Below are 18,854 nucleotides of genomic sequence, written 5' to 3'. Positions count from 1 at the left end.
GGCCGGATTCGTCTCAGCCTGCATCGTCATCTTCAAGGTTGATACCGCCCAGGAGGGTAGCACAGAAGGGGCAATTGGCAACAGTGACTGATATACTAAGGACACGATATGGGATACAAAAAAATGAAAAATAGAATCCTATTTGGAAACAGTATAGGGAAAAGTGGTATCGGCGGGAGCCGAGCTAGGACCAATTAAATGTCCACTTGCCATGAAGCCTGCAACTTTCTTCTCACATTCTCACTTGTGCATGCCTCTGCTTGCATTTGGAAGCACAACCACCACAACAAGAAAGTCGCTGTCCAGCTGGACACAATGGACAGGGGTACAGAAAGAAGAAAGGAACAGAGCCCACGCTACGCGGCTAAATTGCTTCTGCACCTTCTTGTGCAGATGGGAAAATGAGGCACTGCCATACCAACAAAGTCTCGTCCACATGCCGTCTGGACCCTGTCCGATCATAAGCGATTGTTAAGCATTCAGACGAATATAAATACCCATCCTCACCTCCACTCTTCCTCATCTCATGCCATCTGTCCACTCCAAAACCTCCCTTCTTTCTTCACTTCTACCCATCGAAAAATAATTGCAACATGTCCTCGGCTTCTGTCTCCATGCCCACGGCTTCTCCTCCCTCAGGCTCGATGACCATGCCCAGCGGAAGGCCCTCTGTCGCCCCAGGTCCCGTCATCACCAGCGGCACAATGGCTCCATCTTCTTCCGTCGCTGTTCCTTCGACAAACATGACCATGTCTATGACCATGTCCTCTGTCACGAGAACCATGTCCATGATCACGTCTGCCCCAACGGCAACGACCGCCACAAAGCCCTCGGCTGCAACCAGCTTGCAAAAGAAGATCTCCGCCGTGTTCTTGGTCATGACCATTGTCCCTGCTATCTTCAACGCACTATGAATGTCTGTAGTTATTTCTCGCTCGATGTAATAAAGCTAACAACATTGCGCTATAATTAATTGGTTGTGTGTGTCTGCAGCGGCAATGGTGTGCCTGGGCTCTATTTCCAAAAGTGACGTGCCTTACCCCACATTCATACATGCTCCTTTTCTTAAGACACCCGTTTCCATTCACTCTCCACGTCTCTCTCGCGCCAGCGACATGAATCACAATCAGAATGAAGACGAGGGAGGAGGGCAAGAAGAATATCGCAACATGAGTGCCACCAACACCACCATGAGTGCCAATAGCACCGCGATGGGGACAAGGACAAGTCAGTTACACCCTTTGCAACTGGAGCACCAACAGCAGCCATGGCTGATTCCACACCCAAATCTACCCATCTCATGGCGGAACAATGACCACGCTCAACACGCTCAAGACCACGCTCAAGGCCACGACAACACATATGGCCGATACTCTCGTCCATATTCACATTCGACACCCTTGCTGCAAATCAACAGCACCCAGAACAGCCATCTACCTACGCCAGAAGACACCTCGTCCAGCAGAACTTTGGTCCAAGGGTACGACCGGCGGCAGCGTCAACTCGCACCATCGCCTTCGTACAACGACCAGCAGTTGCAGCAGTACTGCGATAACACCTCCGACCAGGGCCACGAATCCGATCCCTCTGAACTACTGCGTCCACCGGTCCACTTCAGCAGCTCACCTCCGAGTAACCTTATGCCTCCTACGTCCTTTGACCGACTTGATAACGATATGTACCCAGTCCGGCGGACCAATAGAAGCATGTCCTTGTCCATAAGTCCTAACGCCTGGGACGATGAGAGGGCCCCACGAGCGTTGCTTTCACCTTCAAGGGACCATCGCGAAGTTGTACCCTATTCTCAAGAATGGCGTGTCATTTTGTAAGCGGGCTTTTGCAGTAGTTGATCCATATGTTCTATTAATTTGCTATGGACCGACCACTGATAATATGAAGAAAACTGAACTTGATATATTAGACGCTCTCCACCTCGAGGTCGCACTGTGCTTTACAATCCGCAGATGCAGTCTTTGGTCGTCCAGACAACCGTGGGACTTGACTCTCATCGGATGGTAGGTCACTCTTTATGCCACTTATAGAATGAGACTTTCTTTGTTCACTAACTAGAAACCACTCGGTCTTAATAGTCACTTAGTAACGATCAGATATGTGTTTTGTGTCGACGACCACTGGACTTGGACGAGCCAGGGGATGACGAGGTATGACACAAGCTCACAGGCTGGGAAATGTTTTCACTTCACGCTATGTGAATCGATGTCGAATAGTTGTACTGAAGCACTTTCTTCTTCAAATAGGATATCTCAACCAATTCTGCCGCGTTTCAGGACTCGGACTATTTCAGGATGCTAGCCGATGCAAAGTACGTTAAAAAAAAAGAAAAAAGAAAAAAAAAATCCGAAGGTCTCTGCAAGAACGGTCTTTTAATGATCGATGCTAACAAGTCGTATGGTTTCTGTTACTATAGTATTGCGCTCTCAAGACGCGGATCTCTGCAGGCAGATACAAAAGGCCATTTTCATGCGCAGTCGACAATTGGATCGCCAACATCTTCGAGCAGAGCATCCCTTGATCTCGATACTAACAGCGCCGCTGCCCGTGCTCAAAACGTACCAAACCCAATACATCTCTCGCACGATGCACTAAATCAGGGCTATTACGATCGGTTCTTTGTCGAGCAGAGGAAATTAGGGCGAGGATTCCGCGGATCAGTCTTTCTCTGTCAGCATATCCTTGACGGCATCCATCTGGGCGAGTATGCAATCAAGAAGGTCGCTGTCGGAAATAACCATGACTGGCTCGTTCAAATGTTGAGGGAGGTCCACCTACTGGAGAGGTTGCATCATCCAAATATTGTGAGCTATAAGCACGCATGGCTCGAGAATCATCAGCTTCACAAGTTCGGACCGGAGGTTACGTGTCTCTTTATTCTGATGGAATGCGCGAATGGCGGCAACCTGGAGGAGTACATCGAACAACCTCTAGAGACGACGCTTCCCACAAATACCGAGTCATACGCAGGAGTGGAAGGGTCCAGTAGAGATGGAGAGACAACAAAGATGACAGCCAGGGAGCGTCTGCAGACTAAGCGACAGCGACTACAGGGTTCTTTGGCATCGACAACTGGTAAGGGCGGTGAAGGCAGCAGTATATCCGACTCAAGAACGGCCTCTCTGCGGCGCCACCTGTCCATCACCGAGATCTGGAGTTTCTTTTTCGATATTTGTGAGGGATTAGCGCATTTGCATCGGCTGGGAATTATTCATCGCGACCTGAAGCCACCGAACCTGCTTCTGAGCTACTCTGACAGCCAGGTGAAGGGAAAGAAAGGCGAACGACCGAGGATTCTGATCACTGATTTCGGAGAGTGCGAGATTCTGGACCAGAAGGCCAAGAGGGATCGGACAGGGGCGACAGGCACACTTGAATTCTTGGCTCCCGAGCTCTTGGCAGGTACGATGAAAGAGCGACAATTATGTTTGCCACTACTTGAAAAAGGCATGTTTTGTATTGGTCGAGTCAACTAACTGCTCCGTGTTCTTTATTGCCGACACTACATAGTGGATGTGGATGGTCGATATACTGACGAATTCTCGTTCAAGGGAGATATGTGGTCACTCGGAATGGTGCTCTACTATCTGTGCTACTCTCGACTTCCTTACTCTCAGATAGAGGACGTGGATATCCTCAGAAAGGAGATCCGACAGTTCAAATCCATCACCATACCAGAGGACGGACCCGATGGTCGTGTTATCCCTGAGGAACTCAAGATTTTGATTCGCGTCCTGCTATCCCCCGACAAGTCTAAGCGCCCATCATGCGATGATATCCTTTCAAAATTGAGCCACCAGCGCGATCGCATGATGCATGGGGATATGGACATGCCCACCGCACCGGCCCGATCGTCCTCGCCTTCCAATGCTGAGAATTCTCCTTCCAGAGCGGGTACAGAAGTCGGAGATGCCATGGAGATTGAAGACGACAGTGCGGAGGAAGTGAGCGAGGAGAGGGTGATCAGAAACTCGGCAGGAAACACAATAAGACACGGACATGTGGCTCCTGCGGGGAGCAGCCGTAATTTGCAGATTCATCGCCGGCATTCTCATCAGCCTGTCCGCAACAACACAGTAGGAGGATCTGATCGCCGACTGAGCAGGACGACTCTTGTCACTGAGAACTTGAAATCAGTGCCTGGCCACGCCATCTCGCAGTTGTCGCCCTCGTTTCCCGCGAGTGCTAGAAGCACTGCGAGCCCCAGCGTGAATTTGCATAAGCGAGTCAAGCCGTTGGGGATAGGGCTCCGGTACATGCTACGCCGGAAAATGATGCATCCGGCAGTGCCTGGGACTAGCAGCGGGATACAGAGACAGCCGAGGAGAAGGAGTAGTGATACCGGACGTACAGGGAATGGAATCGGAGCTGGAAGTGGTACCTCATTTCCAATCGTCTCGTTTCCGTTGGCGCTAAGAAGCTCGCGGGTGGCACCGATGGCGACAAGCGGGTCGATAGTCAAATCAATCTCGCCGACGCAGGAGGATATGATGCGACAACAGCAGGTGTTTCGCGCCAGAAAGCTGGCAACCGATTTTAGAGAGCCTTCGGCGCTGGGATTAGGCATGGAGCTGGCACCGGCAAGATCAGAGCCACAGTCAAGCGGTGATATGAGAGTAAACAAGCGTTCGCGCGAGGTCGCGGCAGTAGTCGAGGATCTGAAATCTGGTACCACGCACAAAAAGGCCCAGCTTCACGATGTAAGTTCCCATCGTCAATAAATGCTCTCACTTTTTCGCTTATCACAAAGAGCGCGCGCCATATGCTGGATGCAATGTGTAAGCTTTTCTCGAATCCTCATCTTTTCTTATTTCTCACTTTTCCACGTATGAGCAAAAGGACGCCGTTCCTCCTGTTGACTCTGTAGTAGCACCGCGTTACAGGTCTCCGAGCCCAGAGTCATCTTCAAATTCAGAGAGCTCTAGAAACTTTCGTCCTGAAGGAAGTCGGTCCGTTAAGGCTCAGGAAGATGTGGTTGCAGAGAGGAGGCCTGTTCTAGGAAAGAGCCATTGGGCGAATCTCGCTTCTGCCCATGCACACCAGCGATCTCTATCCACTACGAAGCCGCCAAGCGATCTTTCTTCAGCTACCGCATCTGCGGCGACCCCGAACGCAGGATACGAGTCGGGGGATGATCTTTCGGTCGACTCGACGGCCTTAATGACCAGACAACGACGACAGCAGCGGCGACGTTCTTCTGTGCAACATTCGATGGGCAGGGAGCGACGCCGTTCTTCAGTCCAGCATTCGATGGAGAGGGAGCGACGGCATTCTTTGAGTACACAGCATGCCCTGCAGAAGCGAAGCCAGTCGGCGTCTCAATCCAGGATGCCGCTTCAGCACCAACAACAGTTACAGCAGCAACAACGGCAGCACAGTCTAGTCCCGGAAGATTTTTCGGTGCATTTCACAGCGCTGAGTCTTGTGTTGCGGACGTGGTTCTGTCTGTCGATTTGTAACCCGGTGATGGTCCGACCGTTGGTCCTGTATCCAGTTTTAGTGTTGACGGTGGTATGGGATCGGTATGTGCTCACGTTAATCGTGGATAGGTTCAGATTCAAGTCTAGAGCCGCATCGTTATCGCGCAGTAGCTCGGCAGTGGCGACGGTAGCAGGACGAGTTGGACGAAGAGGAGCAGGAAGACGAAGAGATGGTGAGAGCAGGGACGAACATAGTCAGGAGGACAGTGGCGATCAAGGCTCAGGAACGGACTTGAACTCGGATGATCGTGGTGTTGAGGAGAACAACAATGACGGTCAGACCAGCGGTGTGCTCGCTAAAGCACGACGATCGCACGAGTCGCCCGAGCATCGAGACTATGGTAATCGACTTCATGAGCAAAGCGGTGGTCAGGCTGTTCCCATTTGGCAGGCCCTGGCGAGCGGAGTTGCTCTGCAGTTGGTGTGGATCGGAGTCATCTGGCTTTTTAGTCGCGATGGTCTTTGCGTCGCGTAAACCGAGGGCTAGAAGTAGAACACTTTTTTTTTTCGGAACAAATGAAAAACTCTATCTTGAGCACTAGAACGAGTGACTGAACTTGAATCTTTATTATTGTCGCAAACACCATGAGGAGAAGGAGGGGAAGGGACGACGATGGCGCGACTAAGAGATAGGATTCGAGCTCGAGTATCAACAGTAAAAGTAGTTTAACAGGGGTAGCACAGACTGAAGAGGAAGTGAAAAGTAACAAATCTCCTGGATCGTGCTTCTCTTCTTTTCCCTGTTTCTTTTCTCTTGCACCGACAATGAGCATCCCTGCAGCTTTCTCTTTCCGTTTCTGTTTCCATCTTTTTTTCTCTCTCTTTTTTTTTCCTTTAAACTAACTGAAGGTAGTTGCTAGGTGCAATACCGACGGCTCCATTCTGATTACGGGCCTGCCACCATTTGCCCTTGTTGTCAACGATATCCAGAATTTCGCCCTTGGCAAAGCTCAACTCATTGCTGTCCTCAGGGTTGGCATCATAGGAGTACAGCGCCCGAGCCTTGTACGCATAATTCGAAGCCGGTGCCACGACCACGGAGCTCAGGTTCTGTCCATTCTGCTGCTGTTGCTGCTGCTGCTGCTGCTGCTGGGCCATGACAACATCATGTGCGCCCGTAACACCAACAGCGCCGCCATGGGTCAGCGGGGTCCTGGGAACAGTGAACCCATTAATGGACCGCTTGGCAAGCGAGTCATCCTCGGCACCAAAGTAGATGACCCAGAAGATGAGGACGAAGGCCTGGAAGATCATGCCAGCGCCGGCGGCAGAGTACTTTGCGGCATAGTTGTTGGTATCCGTGTGGACGTTCAAGGCGGTATCGATACAGACGAAGATCAACGAGAGCGAGCCGGCGATGAAGGCGAGGATGACGAGGCGGTAGTGGTGCAGAGATTGGGTCGCGACGGAGAGAGTCGTGCCGAGCAGGAGGAAAAGGTTGTAGAAAATGTCGACCCAGATCAGGTGGATGCTCGCACCGATGATACAGGCGGAGATGAAGGTGATGACCCAGCCGATCTATGTAGGAGGAAAGATGGAGGTTTGTGGAGGAAAATAAAGTCGCAATATCAGTTATCGGTGTTTCCGTAGAGGGTTTATGCTTGCGGGGAGATATATACTATGTAGTCCTGGATTCTCTGTAAAGTGTCCCTGAGTGTCCCAACAGTCCTTCGTGCCTAGGGGCGAAGTCCTGTTTTTTTTTTTTTCAGAAAACCTCCACATCATCCGTGTATTAGTCTTCAGGAACTGCATAGTTTTGTCCGCGCCTAATTGCAATCGTAACATTCCTGTTCCTGTTCCTGTTCCTTGGGGGGAGAGGGGTTCTCTGTTTGCTTTCGAGGGGTAGTTCCTTACCACGAAGAGGATCAGCGAGCACAGGAAGAATGGCTGTGCCAGGATAAGATTAGCGTCGAATTGATTCATTACGGAAATAGGAACGAAATAATAAAAATAAGGATAATGCAGAATGTCGTTTCCGTGAAGAGGTATGCCGTTCCTGAAAAAAAAGAAAAATGCTTAAACTTGATTAACACTACAAGAGTATCTAAAATTTAAAATGGGGGATGCGGGAAGTTAGTTTAGTTAAGAGAGTGATTCCGCAAAGGTCGCTTACTGTAGTTGCTTTGCTTTAGACATGTCTTGTCTCCCAAGAGATAAGCGATAGCAATTGACGAGGCTGAGGAGGATCAAGAAGAAGCAGAGGAGGAGGGATAGTCATCAGAGGGGTTGTTGATGGGGAGGCTGGAAGTGGGAGATGGCGGCTCAATTGGGCATAGAAAAAAATTATCCTGAAACTCGTTCTTAAAGTATTACTATTGTCGTTATTTTACTGTAGGGCTGAGATATACGAGGCAGGGTGAGAGTCTTTGGGGAAAGGGTCAAGGGTTGAGGAGGGGTGGTTGAGCGATTTCGCAATGTTGAATGAGATTGTTGATGCTGTCGGTGTTGTTGATTCGGGTCGTTCCTGAAAAAAATGGGTTGGGCTTTTGGCGGTATAATAGAATAGATTGAAACAGGGTAGTGACAGCTGCAGTACGGACTGAGTTGGCACACTTGCCTTTTGTTCAGTGTTTAGTGGAAGCGAAATGAGGAGAAGGTGATGACAAGGTGGAGAGAAGATGAGGGAGGAATGAAGAACGGAGGAGGAAGGAGGAGGAGGAAGAAGGGAGGAGTAAGGAGGGAGGAGGAGGAGAAAGGGAGAGAGGGAGAGGGAGAAAGAGCGACGAGAAAGAACTCTGAAGTTCAGAGGTGAGCAGGCTGGAGGCGTGGAATGGGATTTCGAGAATAAGGAAACAGAAAAGAGAAGGAGAAAAGACAGGGAAGAAAGAGAGACAGACTCTACTAGATTCTACTGCTTGCTGCTGCTGCCACTCGCCGCTGCTGGTGTCTGGTTCTCAGTCCGCGTGGGCTGTATGGGGGCAACATCCCAGTAGCCGGCATGCTCTCCTCTGCCGGATCACATCATTGCCCTAATCTCATATGCAAGGTAAATTGCCAGCCTATCTCCATCAACACTCATCGGCCCAGCATGCCAATGAGTCTGCCCAACTCACGCCAGCTTATTGCTTGCTCTTCTTTTTTAATGGTTGCTTGTTGTGGTTGCTTGTTGTGATTGCTGCCCATTTTCCGGAGAGTGAAAAATGGAAATCACGGAAGCGTTTTCCTTTTTGGCCTTCCAGAAAAAAAAAAAAAAAAAAAAAAAACAAGCCCGCTTAAGACTTTTTTGTCTGACTCAATTGATTCGTATGTCCGGGCAAACGCGCCAGCAGGATATTGCTGGGCATCGCATCCGGGCTGGATACCCTCGCTTCACTTAATCCCAGTCTTTAGTCTTACAATCCGCAACACTGCATACCAGAAAGCGTAGAATATGCACTTTTGAACGAGAGCAAAGCGGAAGAAAGAACGGCGCTACCACCCTGTTTCGTGCTCACAACCAAGTACTCGCCCTACCCAATGGCGCCTAATTTTATATGAATAAAAAGGCTCTTTCTTTTCACTCTACATGTACGGACTAATACCACCTCCTCGGAGGTGCTCATTTCTCTTTTAAAGGCCGGAGAGCTGAACAGAGCTGCGAGTTGGGATGTTACCGAATGTGAATTATTTGTCCTCATGGGGACCATCCTTTCGGAGAACCCAGCTGGCACCCAGCACTCGGTGCCCTGTGCCCTGTGCCCTGTCCTGTGTCCAGTACCATATTTAGCGAGAACCAGATAACACGGACTGCATGCATTCCTTAATGTAAAACGAGGGCGAAATCTGGGGCCAGCCTTTGAAATAATGATTCATTTTGTTAATCAATTGATGCCCACAAGTGCTCTCAATCGTACTTCTCAATCGCACACAAGAGATAACTATACACAGTACATATCGTTCTACGCATATCGCCTTCCATTGCTTTTTTCTTATTGTTTTTTATTATAACGTACGCCTGTTCACTCGTCGTGTGAACGCATTAGGAACAGGTCACCCCAGATCCGACGCTTGACGAAATAAGGCACGTACTCCCATTCTTCCGGAATCGGTTTAAACGCCATGTTGATCTTCGCCTCAGACTCCTGCGTGTATTTCTGGCTATGAACCCGTTCCTTCCATTCCCGCACCTTGCGCGCGCACAGCTGGAAAAGACTTGGGATCCGCACATCATTGTCCGCCAATTCGAACTGCAGCACGCGTCGAAGTGTCGCCACATACAAATGCCGTCCGTCTGTGCTCCATCCAAGGCCACGGATAGCATCCAGGATGCGCAGACTTTTGTCACTCTCACCTCGGAATGAGAGCATGAGGATGTCGTGCTTCTCCTCATAGTGGGGACCCTCACAGCCATTTAATCCAGGGCCCTGAGTTATCTTGCCGTTATAGTGCTCTTCGTCCGGGACAAGATCCTCGTCACCAACGCAACATCCTGTCACATCCACCACATGCACGAAACCATACCAGTTCGCGACCGCAAACAAATTCTCCAACCTCGGGTGAAAGTCAATTCCGTAGCTAGGTCCACCAGTATCCACAGAGCAGACGATCTCTCGAGAGGGCATCGACCACACGAGCACGCATGAGGACACGTCGGACGAATGCGCAAGCTTGGTCGAAGTCGCGTTCCATGTCACGTATTGAGAACTGTATCTTTCCTGTAAATCCCATCGCCTAGTGCCGCGTCTTGTCTGAGATATTTTCAGAGCCTTCTCCGGAATATGCATCTCGACTGGAGTACCAAATTGATGAAGAAGTCGTGGTATCCGTGCTCCCCTGAGTTTTGGGGTCCAGGACGAGCTGTCTTCGGAATCAGATAGATCGTCGTCTGCGCTCCGAGACCGCTTCTCCCCGCGTGCTGCCCCAAGTGCATCGGTACTATCGTTCTTCTCTTCTATTTCTGACGTGGATTCGTCGGTCGCGTATTCTGAGTCCGTTTCCAAATCCTCCATCATGATCTCCTGTTCTCTCTGCTCGCGCTGCTTCTCAGTTTCGGGCACATGAGTGACCTCAAGCGTCCAGATCTTGCTCGCATCTCCGACAACTGCAATCCAGCGTCCGTTTGGTGAAACCCTGGCGTCGTTTAATGCATCTTCATGAAATCCTGTCCGAATCCATGTACGATCATCCTTGAATTTGTACCGGTGCTCGTGCATGTCTTCAGAGTAGTAATCATAGTTGCGTGGCAACCGCTGATCCTTTCGTTCAGGATGATCCGGAAGGGAGGCGATAAACAGACCACTGTTGTTACCCGTCATGATCAGATAATGATCAAACTGCCCAGGTTTTGTCGGATAACCATCCTTTTCATCATATTCCTCCCCATCTTGGTCCAGTTCTTCTGTACTGTTGTTCCAGTCTGTCGCGCCCAAGTCGCTTTCGTCCGTCATCGTCCTGCTCCGATAATACCGCGGCCAACGAACAATTTGGATGCTGCTCAGCATGACGAAACGCAGGGACTCCGTAAGTTTGTCGTTATGGATTTCATATGGCTCGCCCTCGATATCCGTGCAATAGACCACCAATGTGCCATCGTGCGAGCCCATAGCGAGATAGCCGTACTTGTGAGCCATGCAGATGGGATTCTCGTTCTCGTCGATCGGGACATAGTGTTCCGAGGGCGGAAGCTGGTTGAATTGGTACAATGAGTTCCTTAGGAACTTCGTGGCCTTGACCGTCTTTAGACCCTCGATATCGTGCTGGAAAATACGGCGGGCTGCAATATCGTCATATGTGGGATCATTGCCCATGGATGCCATCATTCGCTTGCGATAAGTGGTAATTGTCATCTTGTCGAGTACGCCGCAGCGCATAATCGAATCAACGTTGAGAGTAAAGATATCGTCCATAACGCCCATTGGAGACGGCGTAACCGTAAGGGAGTTGGCGCATTGGCGATGGAAAGTGACTGCAGGCGAATGTTCTACTTCCTGAGGATAGGCCGTTCCGCGAACCATCAATCGATATAGATATGCCCCGCTCGCTGGAGATGTCGAGGATGATGAACTAGGTGAAGTTGCTGATGCCAAGGACGATGATGTTGCCGCAAATGCGCCCTCTCGCCATGCTTCAATCCTGAGTTTTCTTTCGCGATCCTTACGACCCTTGGTCAGGTTGAGCATGAGTTGCCGGATACTGTGTGTCAAATTGCGCTCTCCCCTCTCAGAAAATATAGGCATCTCCTCTGGATTGGCATCAACCATATCCCGATCACCTCCGCCAGGCTCACTGTCGTATGAAGCCTTTGGCTCATACTTTTCATCGCCACTGAACTCTGACCAGGTATCGTCGTCGATATTGGGCCGCCTGTTAGCCCGGACGGATGGCGTGAGGGCCTCGATATCAATATTTCTGTCTGGATCGTCAGGAAAAAAGCCATCGTCGTCCATAAAGTCGTCATCCTCATCCTCGTCCATATCGCCCTCACCGCCAGTGTCTGAAGGCTCTGTCTCCCACTCTGAGGAGTCCTCTGGATTTATAACGACCGGGTGTGGTTCCTCCTGCTGCGCCTGCGGCGTATTGGTGGAGTCGTTAGGGCTGCTCTGCACGCCACCATCCTGCTGTTGCTGCGATGCCGAGTTATCCATACTGCCGTGATCGTGCCGCGTAAAGGATCTGTGGAATGTGGGGGATCGTGAGTTTGGTGAGAATGGTTACCGAGATCAATGAGAGAGAGGTTCATGTAGCTCAACCTGAACGAATGCCACCCTGTAGCTGATCACGTGGGCGATAGGATAGCGCGCTCTAGAGGGACTGCGCCTACCTAGACGCGTCTCTTCTGCAGCTTAGAGATATGCTGCATTGGAATAAGATGCCTACACAAAATATAGATCTTATTTCACTGAATCGGATCGAGTATCAAACTCAGACTAGACACCTTTCCGCAACGCGATCTCCCTAACAACGTATAAACCAAATAGATATTGCGCAATACGGGAAAAAGAGGGGTGGGTGGACTTCGACAGCATGTGCTCGCATGGATATTAACCATTTTGTTTATAGCCCACAAGCTTTATGGGGAAAGAGCACTTTTTTGTTATTTGTTCAGAATGAAGTAGTTCTTGGATTGTACCAACCAAAAAGAGCTTTACGAGAAGAACGCAGAGATGAGATCCGGCGTGACCATAGCCCTGGTCATGGTCATCTCTCCAAGCTTTTTTTTTTTCTTTTTTTTTTGTTCTTTGAACTGTATGTGCTGGACTGGGATAGTGCTATCGGCGAGCGGAACCATTCGCGTCTTGTCTACCGGAGGCTTCTTTCTTTCTTGATAGAAAATCGTGCGTGAGACAGCTACATGGGAATGCTCTGTCTTTATGCATATGGTTCCCTTTTTCTTGTTCGCTGAATACAGGGATTGGCGCGATAGCGTTGCATTAGCTGCAGTATTGTTGTTATTGATCTGCCTTGGCCTGCCTTCCCCCCCTTCCTTTCCATTTTACATAGGCACTTGGCATCGATGATGCCGGGACCGTTGTTTATGATACAACATTAGGGGGAGGAGCTTGAACGTGTACTATGCATGTCATAAATGCATGATGCTTCTTTTTGATGGCGAAAGTTGACAACATAGTTCTGTCCGCAGGGAGAGGGAATACCTGACAAAGAGTACCTGTTGCATTAAAAATCCCGGGCGAGTTCGGTTCAGCAATGGCGGTCGAGCCGAGTCAAAACGAAGTGCGCGCACTACATCTGATTTGTCAGAAGAAGCGCAACCGCTCAATTGAACCCGTTCAATTGAACTGCTCTCTCCTCCTTCCGCAATCCCACACCTGCTCTTGTACCACTTCTCTGCTCTGCCTCCGCCTTTGCTTTTCCACGCACTCCCTTCCTTCACCGCCTTCTCCTTCCCCTCACTGCACTCTCGAGATCCCATTCCCCTTTCCCCCCCCTCTCTAGAAACTGGATTCAGCCGCTCATTCCATTCATGTGTCAAATGGCAAAGTCCCTGCCAGGATTCGGACACTCATTCGAACCCCTGGCTGATCTACCCTCGCCCGATCCTCAACCTCTTTCCAGATCTCATTCTCATTCTCATTCTCATTCTCATTCCAGTTCGCGGGCACATCCACATCCCACCACGCCCTCCATGCAACCTTCAACTGCGCATCTCCCCTCAAGCACAGACGTTGTTGTCGTTGGTGAGAATATTTGCTTCAGATAAGACAACTTCTATCCCCGCCAAAAAATCTAACACCAATAAAACAAATACTGTTTCATCCAAAATCCCTTCTCGTTCCGCAGGAAATGGACCCGCCGGGATCTTGCTATCGCTCCTGCTGACTGGCTATGAACCCTACTATCACGCGGATCCAACCCGCCCACACCCTGATCCGATCCTGCATCGCATGCTGGCGCCCTCTGCGCTGACGGAGAGCAGACCGCGATCATTGCATAGCCAGGTAACTTTTTTATTTATATTTGTACCAAGAGAATTCTTGTCGCTTCACAATAACAAAAGAAACAGGGCAATACACATGGGGCGTTCTCGGCCAAAAAAAAAAAAAAACTTTTTCGAAAGAAATATGCGCCGCCTATTTGTTTGTATTCTTGTCTGTTCCCTCCCTTATTAAAGTCGATATATATTTCAATATGTATTTTTGGACAGTGATTATTAATCGACTACCAGTTGAGGGGAAGACGAAAATGCATGCAGTAATCCATTGGTCGGTGTTTTTTTTTTTTTTTTTTTTTTTTTTTGGGGGGGGGGGGGAGGGGCATCTGCAATATTAGAGTCTACCCTTATCCCTCTCATACTTGCTTGTATGCTTTCAGTTGATATGCGTACGTGTGTGTGTTCTGTTTTTTCTCCCCGTGGGCTGCAACGTCCCTTTCATTTTCTTTTTTGCCTGTACACACAAACGCGATTAGAAAAGATACCAATGATCACCTAGGAATGCTCTTCTCTAAGCAAAAATGCAACGCAAAAAGCAGGATATAGGTTTAGATGGCTTTGTCATTCGTGGGTGGACTATATGAAGGTGTACGACGGTGAGCGGATGACACCATATGATATCAGATATCAGAGATGCAGTGCCCTCTGAATTTTTATTTTATTTGTGCGCGAGATAGCATTTGTTTCTACGCGTATCTAGGGGAGCGACGGCGCTATTGGACAATCTCATCAGTTGGAGTGGGGAGAAATATGAACCTTAAAATCAATCTGCGCACAGCTGCCATGACACAGACAACACATTAATACAGCACATGGGTGGAGAAACACACCCAAGCGAACAGCCACCCAAACAGGACCAATCTAATCTGCTGCCCCCCTTTTTTGCACGTGCCCTTGCATCCCAAATGACTATATCACTCCTTTTGCCCTCCCTTTATGCACTGCGGACATGTACATGCTAGGTATGCTGAATATTCATACCAATGTTTTCTTTGCTAGAACTTTGTCCATTTGACAAACCATATCCAACACCAATTGGCCGAGGCTGGTCGGGATGCCAATCCCATCAGCGCCATGTTCGATTCACTCGCACATCCACTGCTTGACACCCATCGAGGCGAGTTTCCCTCGTTTCTGAAATGGCGCCATCCTGAAAGTCCCCCCGTTGTCAAGAGTCCTTCTCCTGTCATGGAGGGACTTGATAGTCCGCCACCAACACCAGTCCTGAAGCACACGGTGACAATCCATGAAAGTTGCCATACAGGTCGTGTGATAGCCCACAGGAGCACAGCGAGGCCTCATGTTGTCCTGGGGCGGGGAGATGTTGGAGGTATCTGGGCAGATATGGACCATGACCATAATCAGACACTTAGGTAAACGGCGATAGTGGCCATGATCACCACTAGGCATCTGCGGAGCTTGTTCTTCCTCAATACCTGATATCCTTTACTAATGTTAATTATCAAACTATAGTTACTACGAACACATGGAACTGCCGTTGTATCCGTTCAGCAAGTTTGTTCACGACTACCCTGAACACAGCGGAGGCGCTGAGAACCTTGAGCGACCTCTCCGATCCACGGTTTCGGCCTATTACAAGGCCTATGTCAAACATATGGGGATTCAGTCCAACTTTTCGAACTACACCACCGTCACTGGTATATATCATCTGAAGGATTTGGAAAACCATTGCTGTTGCTCGCTCGATCCTCGACTTCGAAGCAGGACTTTGAGCCGACCAGGAACAATATCTTTTTCATCATCATCCTCTGCACCTCTTGCTGGATCAGGCCCCGGAATGTCGCCGTGCAGGAAGTGTGCGGCCTCCCGATATGTGGTTTTTGGGTATGTCGACACTACAGCAGTACTCGACAACAACAACAATAACAATAACAACAGCGCTAGCAGCAGCAGCAGCAACAGCACTAGCCGTAACAGTAATGTTCCAAGGAAGCGGATGAAATTCATGATCCGCTGTAAATCCGTAATCTTGGCAACGGGAACCTTTGATCAGCCTAAGAGACTTGCTGCAGTCAGCGCACATCCATGTTCACCGCCTATTAGTCCTGGAGCAACAATTCAGCAAACGTTTCATGATACACGACAACTTGAGGAATGGATGAAGAGAAACAATACTTTATCAACACCTAGGGCGACAGCATCGCGGAAAAAACCATCCTCGACCTATGCCACGGTGTCCTCTGAAGTTACGCCGCCATCATCACCATGCTGTTCACCATCTTCACCCTCGCCATCCACAACAGCGGTATCTCTCTTAGAATCGTCTGCCGACTCGCCTGTATCCTCCTCAGTTGTTACCTCTCGACCATCGATCCTCTCCTCTACGCTCCCAATCGTCATTGTCGGGACTGGTCTTTCTGCCGCAGATGCCATCCTTCTCATCCAAGAGAAACAACCTTGGCGCCAAATCATCCATATCTACAAACATTATTCTGCCTCGGAACCCTCTCCACTCAAACGATGCCATCGCGATGTCTATCCAGAGTACGCATCAATCTGGGTACGGATGAAGAAATGTGCGACACTCAAAAACTCGGTTCAGCAGTACTCTACTCGCAAGGAGGGAGGCGGACAGCACACGAATGTGTTTAGTAGGGAGCCGTGCGAGCAATGCGAAGCGATGGCTATGAAGGAGTACGACGTTGCGATGGATCCCCAACAGCAGCAGCAACGGCACGCAACGATGAGAACGCAAGACTTCACACCATTGTGCTCCACATGTTGGTACAAAGGATTACCTGACGCGTCTGTGAGCAGCTGGGACCCCGTCACGGGCGAGATTGTCATCATTCTAGGCCATGGCGTCGTCATCAAGGAGCGTGCTGCTGCAGTAGGCGTATTTATTGGCAAGCAGGTGCATATGGGATTCTTGAAGGGATCACTTGCGCAGGAGATGCTCTCAGCCGAAGAACATGGCACGAGTCCTGCAGCTGGTGGTACAGTGGCTCCTGGGGCAAGGAGGAGCAGTAGTGACAGCAGGGGGCGAAGATCCGTACGACAGCGATTTGAGAAGGATTTGCTGAGCGACTTGATGGTCGATATACCGACACCGCCGCGTACACCGCCGCGGTCTCCGGTGCTGGGGCCAAGGGTGGCGACAACGGCTCGGCCAATAAGCTGGCACATGCAGGTTTTGCAGGCTGCGGCGCAGGGATTGGGACTCAGATGTTCAGCAAGGTCTTCGTCCCCCAAACCGAGCCACGAGGATACGATTGTAAATGAGACACGGCAGGGAATGAATGACAGAGAACAGCATCAAGAAGCGCAGGAAGAAAAGGGTGAATACGAGGATAAGGAGGAAAATGAAGAGGAAGACAATGATGAAAGCGATGATAGCGGCGAGGTCGATCCTTCACAGGTATTGACATTGCTGCATCCGCTAGTCTCGGATATGTACAACTTCCGCCTCATCCCAAGGGCCGTCGTGGCTAGTGGAGGATATGACCTGTCGACATCGCATTCCTTTGCTTCATCTTCAGCCGTGGGTGCTCCTGTTCCCGCATTCCTAACAAAGCCCAAGCGTTGCACGCGCCTTCCCTGCTATCCAATCCGACAACCCAGTGCAATGACAGCCACTACCGCGGATATCATTCCCATTTCGTCCGCATCGTCTTCTTGCGACTCGGAAGAATCCGACGATATCAAGACTGGCACACAAGTCGAGTGTCTCCTCATGGCTGGCGACAAGTGTACCTCCACCAAGGGAGACCATGTAGGAGGCACCAGCAAGTCATCTGCTTCAGGGACGATGAAATCGATGGCTATGTCCTGCATCTCGATGCCCTGTACCCCGCTGTTGGGGTACAAGATCATCTCTCCAGAGCAGGCAGCGCTCCCATTATTGACATTGTGCTCGGCCTCGCTGGAACCGCCGTCGCTGTCGAGCGCTCAGAATGGAGGCAGTGGTCGCAATTTAGAAAAATGTAGCGTGGTAAAGCTCTCTCCGCCGTCTGCTGATCTTGGGTCGTGCAAGCAGCTAGAATCACAGGCGTATGCAACTGCAGAGGAAGAAAAAGAAGAGGAGGAAGAGGTTAGGCCGTTAATGGACCACTCAATTTATGCGGCGGGGGCGATTACAGGGTCCAAATTTGTGCGCTATGTGCTGGGCAATGGTGTGGCAATCGTCGCAGATATCCTCAAGAGCGAGGTATAGAACGAAAAGAAAAAAATTAACATTATAAAGACATATTCGCATAGACTATTGTTGTGTTCTGCAGACTTTATGCTTGTGAATTGTAGTATACCTGGAGTTATCCCATCTGCGAACCTGCACAATGTCATCTTCAAGTAATAGGTCGATTTACATCATGCATGAGCGACAATGATATACCTACCTGTCTACCTAAAAAAATCAAGTCGTGTTTCGATCCCCGCATAAAGGTAATATTTTCTCATATAGAAAGTAGACTGAAGGTAATACGATTCAAAATTTCACCATTCTCATCGGGCATGGATTTTGGCCCCGTATCCATCAATCGTCGTCAATTATTGATCTGGATCAATTAGCGCTACGCTCAACTGGATTGTCGCCTGTTTTTTAGCCGTTTGTAGATCGCTAACTGCCTTCCCGTTCATCACTGGACCCGATAGGCTGACCAATAGGCGGTCCATGGTGGGCCGAGATTTCCGGGTATTAGCGTGAACGATATGATGTCCATCATCAGTACCAACACTATCATTGACTTGTGCAGCGGTGGCAAAGTGGTTCGATTGGGTCGAAAGTGCACGTTATTCAGAAAGTATGCTCCGCCGACTCAGAGAGGTACTCCGGTATCAGTCTTTCTCGATTGACCCTGCGAATCTATCAGACCTTTCCACCAAAGTAGAACCAACCCACAGTCGCCAAAAGACAGGTCACATCCCCCGGGCCTACTCCTAGGGCCTGCGCAACGATTGCCGCACCTCATCAGTGTATCAAAAGCTGAAGCCTACGTGTTACAAAAAGGGTAGTATTCCCCATCCCCTGCATGGAT

The 18,854-nt window shown here is 49.8% G+C and overlaps 8 protein-coding genes across 8 annotated transcripts; 6 read left to right on the top strand and 2 right to left on the bottom strand.

The window, feature by feature from the left end:
• Positions 1-497: 497 nt before the first annotated feature.
• Positions 498-954, top strand: BC939DRAFT_496642 (uncharacterized protein). Its single transcript, XM_051559689.1, has one exon. The coding sequence runs from the start codon at positions 594-596 to the stop codon at positions 912-914; it is 321 nt and encodes a 106-aa protein (XP_051407504.1). The 5' UTR covers positions 498-593; the 3' UTR covers positions 915-954.
• A 119-nt stretch (positions 955-1,073) lies between these two features.
• On the top strand, positions 1,074-2,112 carry BC939DRAFT_465871 (uncharacterized protein). Its single transcript, XM_051557572.1, has 2 exons — positions 1,074-1,825; positions 1,922-2,112. The coding sequence occupies exons 1-2, from the start codon at positions 1,116-1,118 to the stop codon at positions 2,040-2,042; spliced, it is 831 nt and encodes a 276-aa protein (XP_051407503.1). The 5' UTR covers positions 1,074-1,115; the 3' UTR covers positions 2,043-2,112.
• Positions 2,113-2,126: 14 nt separating this feature from the next.
• Positions 2,127-4,817, top strand: BC939DRAFT_329853 (kinase-like domain-containing protein). Its single transcript, XM_051551580.1, has 4 exons — positions 2,127-2,162; positions 2,259-2,323; positions 2,429-3,414; positions 3,523-4,817. Exons 2-4 carry the CDS (start codon positions 2,307-2,309, stop codon positions 4,731-4,733), a joined length of 2,214 nt encoding a protein of 737 aa, XP_051407502.1. The 5' UTR covers positions 2,127-2,162; positions 2,259-2,306; the 3' UTR covers positions 4,734-4,817.
• Positions 4,691-6,029, top strand: BC939DRAFT_465869 (uncharacterized protein). Its single transcript, XM_051557571.1, has one exon. The coding sequence runs from the start codon at positions 5,173-5,175 to the stop codon at positions 5,965-5,967; it is 795 nt and encodes a 264-aa protein (XP_051407501.1). The 5' UTR covers positions 4,691-5,172; the 3' UTR covers positions 5,968-6,029.
• Positions 6,030-6,326: 297 nt separating this feature from the next.
• BC939DRAFT_507391 (uncharacterized protein) lies at positions 6,327-7,415 on the bottom strand (the record flags this gene model as incomplete). Its single annotated transcript, XM_051560881.1, has 2 exons — positions 6,327-7,010; positions 7,347-7,415. The coding sequence occupies 2 exons, from the start codon at positions 7,413-7,415 to the stop codon at positions 6,327-6,329; spliced, it is 753 nt and encodes a 250-aa protein (XP_051407500.1).
• Positions 7,416-9,394: 1,979 nt separating this feature from the next.
• Positions 9,395-12,119, bottom strand: BC939DRAFT_465863 (uncharacterized protein). The gene has a single exon (XM_051557570.1). It carries the CDS (start codon positions 12,053-12,055, stop codon positions 9,431-9,433), a length of 2,625 nt encoding a protein of 874 aa, XP_051407499.1. The 5' UTR covers positions 12,056-12,119; the 3' UTR covers positions 9,395-9,430.
• Positions 12,120-13,179: 1,060 nt separating this feature from the next.
• BC939DRAFT_329713 (uncharacterized protein) lies at positions 13,180-14,445 on the top strand. The gene is made up of 3 exons (XM_051551577.1): positions 13,180-13,606; positions 13,710-13,867; positions 14,342-14,445. Exons 1-3 carry the CDS (start codon positions 13,393-13,395, stop codon positions 14,357-14,359), a joined length of 390 nt encoding a protein of 129 aa, XP_051407498.1. The 5' UTR covers positions 13,180-13,392; the 3' UTR covers positions 14,360-14,445.
• BC939DRAFT_329714 (uncharacterized protein) lies at positions 14,446-18,075 on the top strand. Its single transcript, XM_051551578.1, has 4 exons — positions 14,446-14,456; positions 14,860-15,233; positions 15,334-15,518; positions 16,125-18,075. Exons 2-4 carry the CDS (start codon positions 14,935-14,937, stop codon positions 18,032-18,034), a joined length of 2,394 nt encoding a protein of 797 aa, XP_051407497.1. The 5' UTR covers positions 14,446-14,456; positions 14,860-14,934; the 3' UTR covers positions 18,035-18,075.
• Positions 18,076-18,854: the final 779 nt, after the last annotated feature.

This window comes from Gamsiella multidivaricata, assembly GCF_025024155.1.
Source record: "Gamsiella multidivaricata strain RSA 2152 chromosome Unknown BC939scaffold_93, whole genome shotgun sequence".
Classification (NCBI taxonomy): Eukaryota; Fungi; Mortierellomycota; class Mortierellomycetes; order Mortierellales; family Mortierellaceae; genus Gamsiella; species Gamsiella multidivaricata.
Note: the sequence above shows the minus strand (reverse complement) of the source record. Positions and strands in the feature narration are given on the sequence as shown.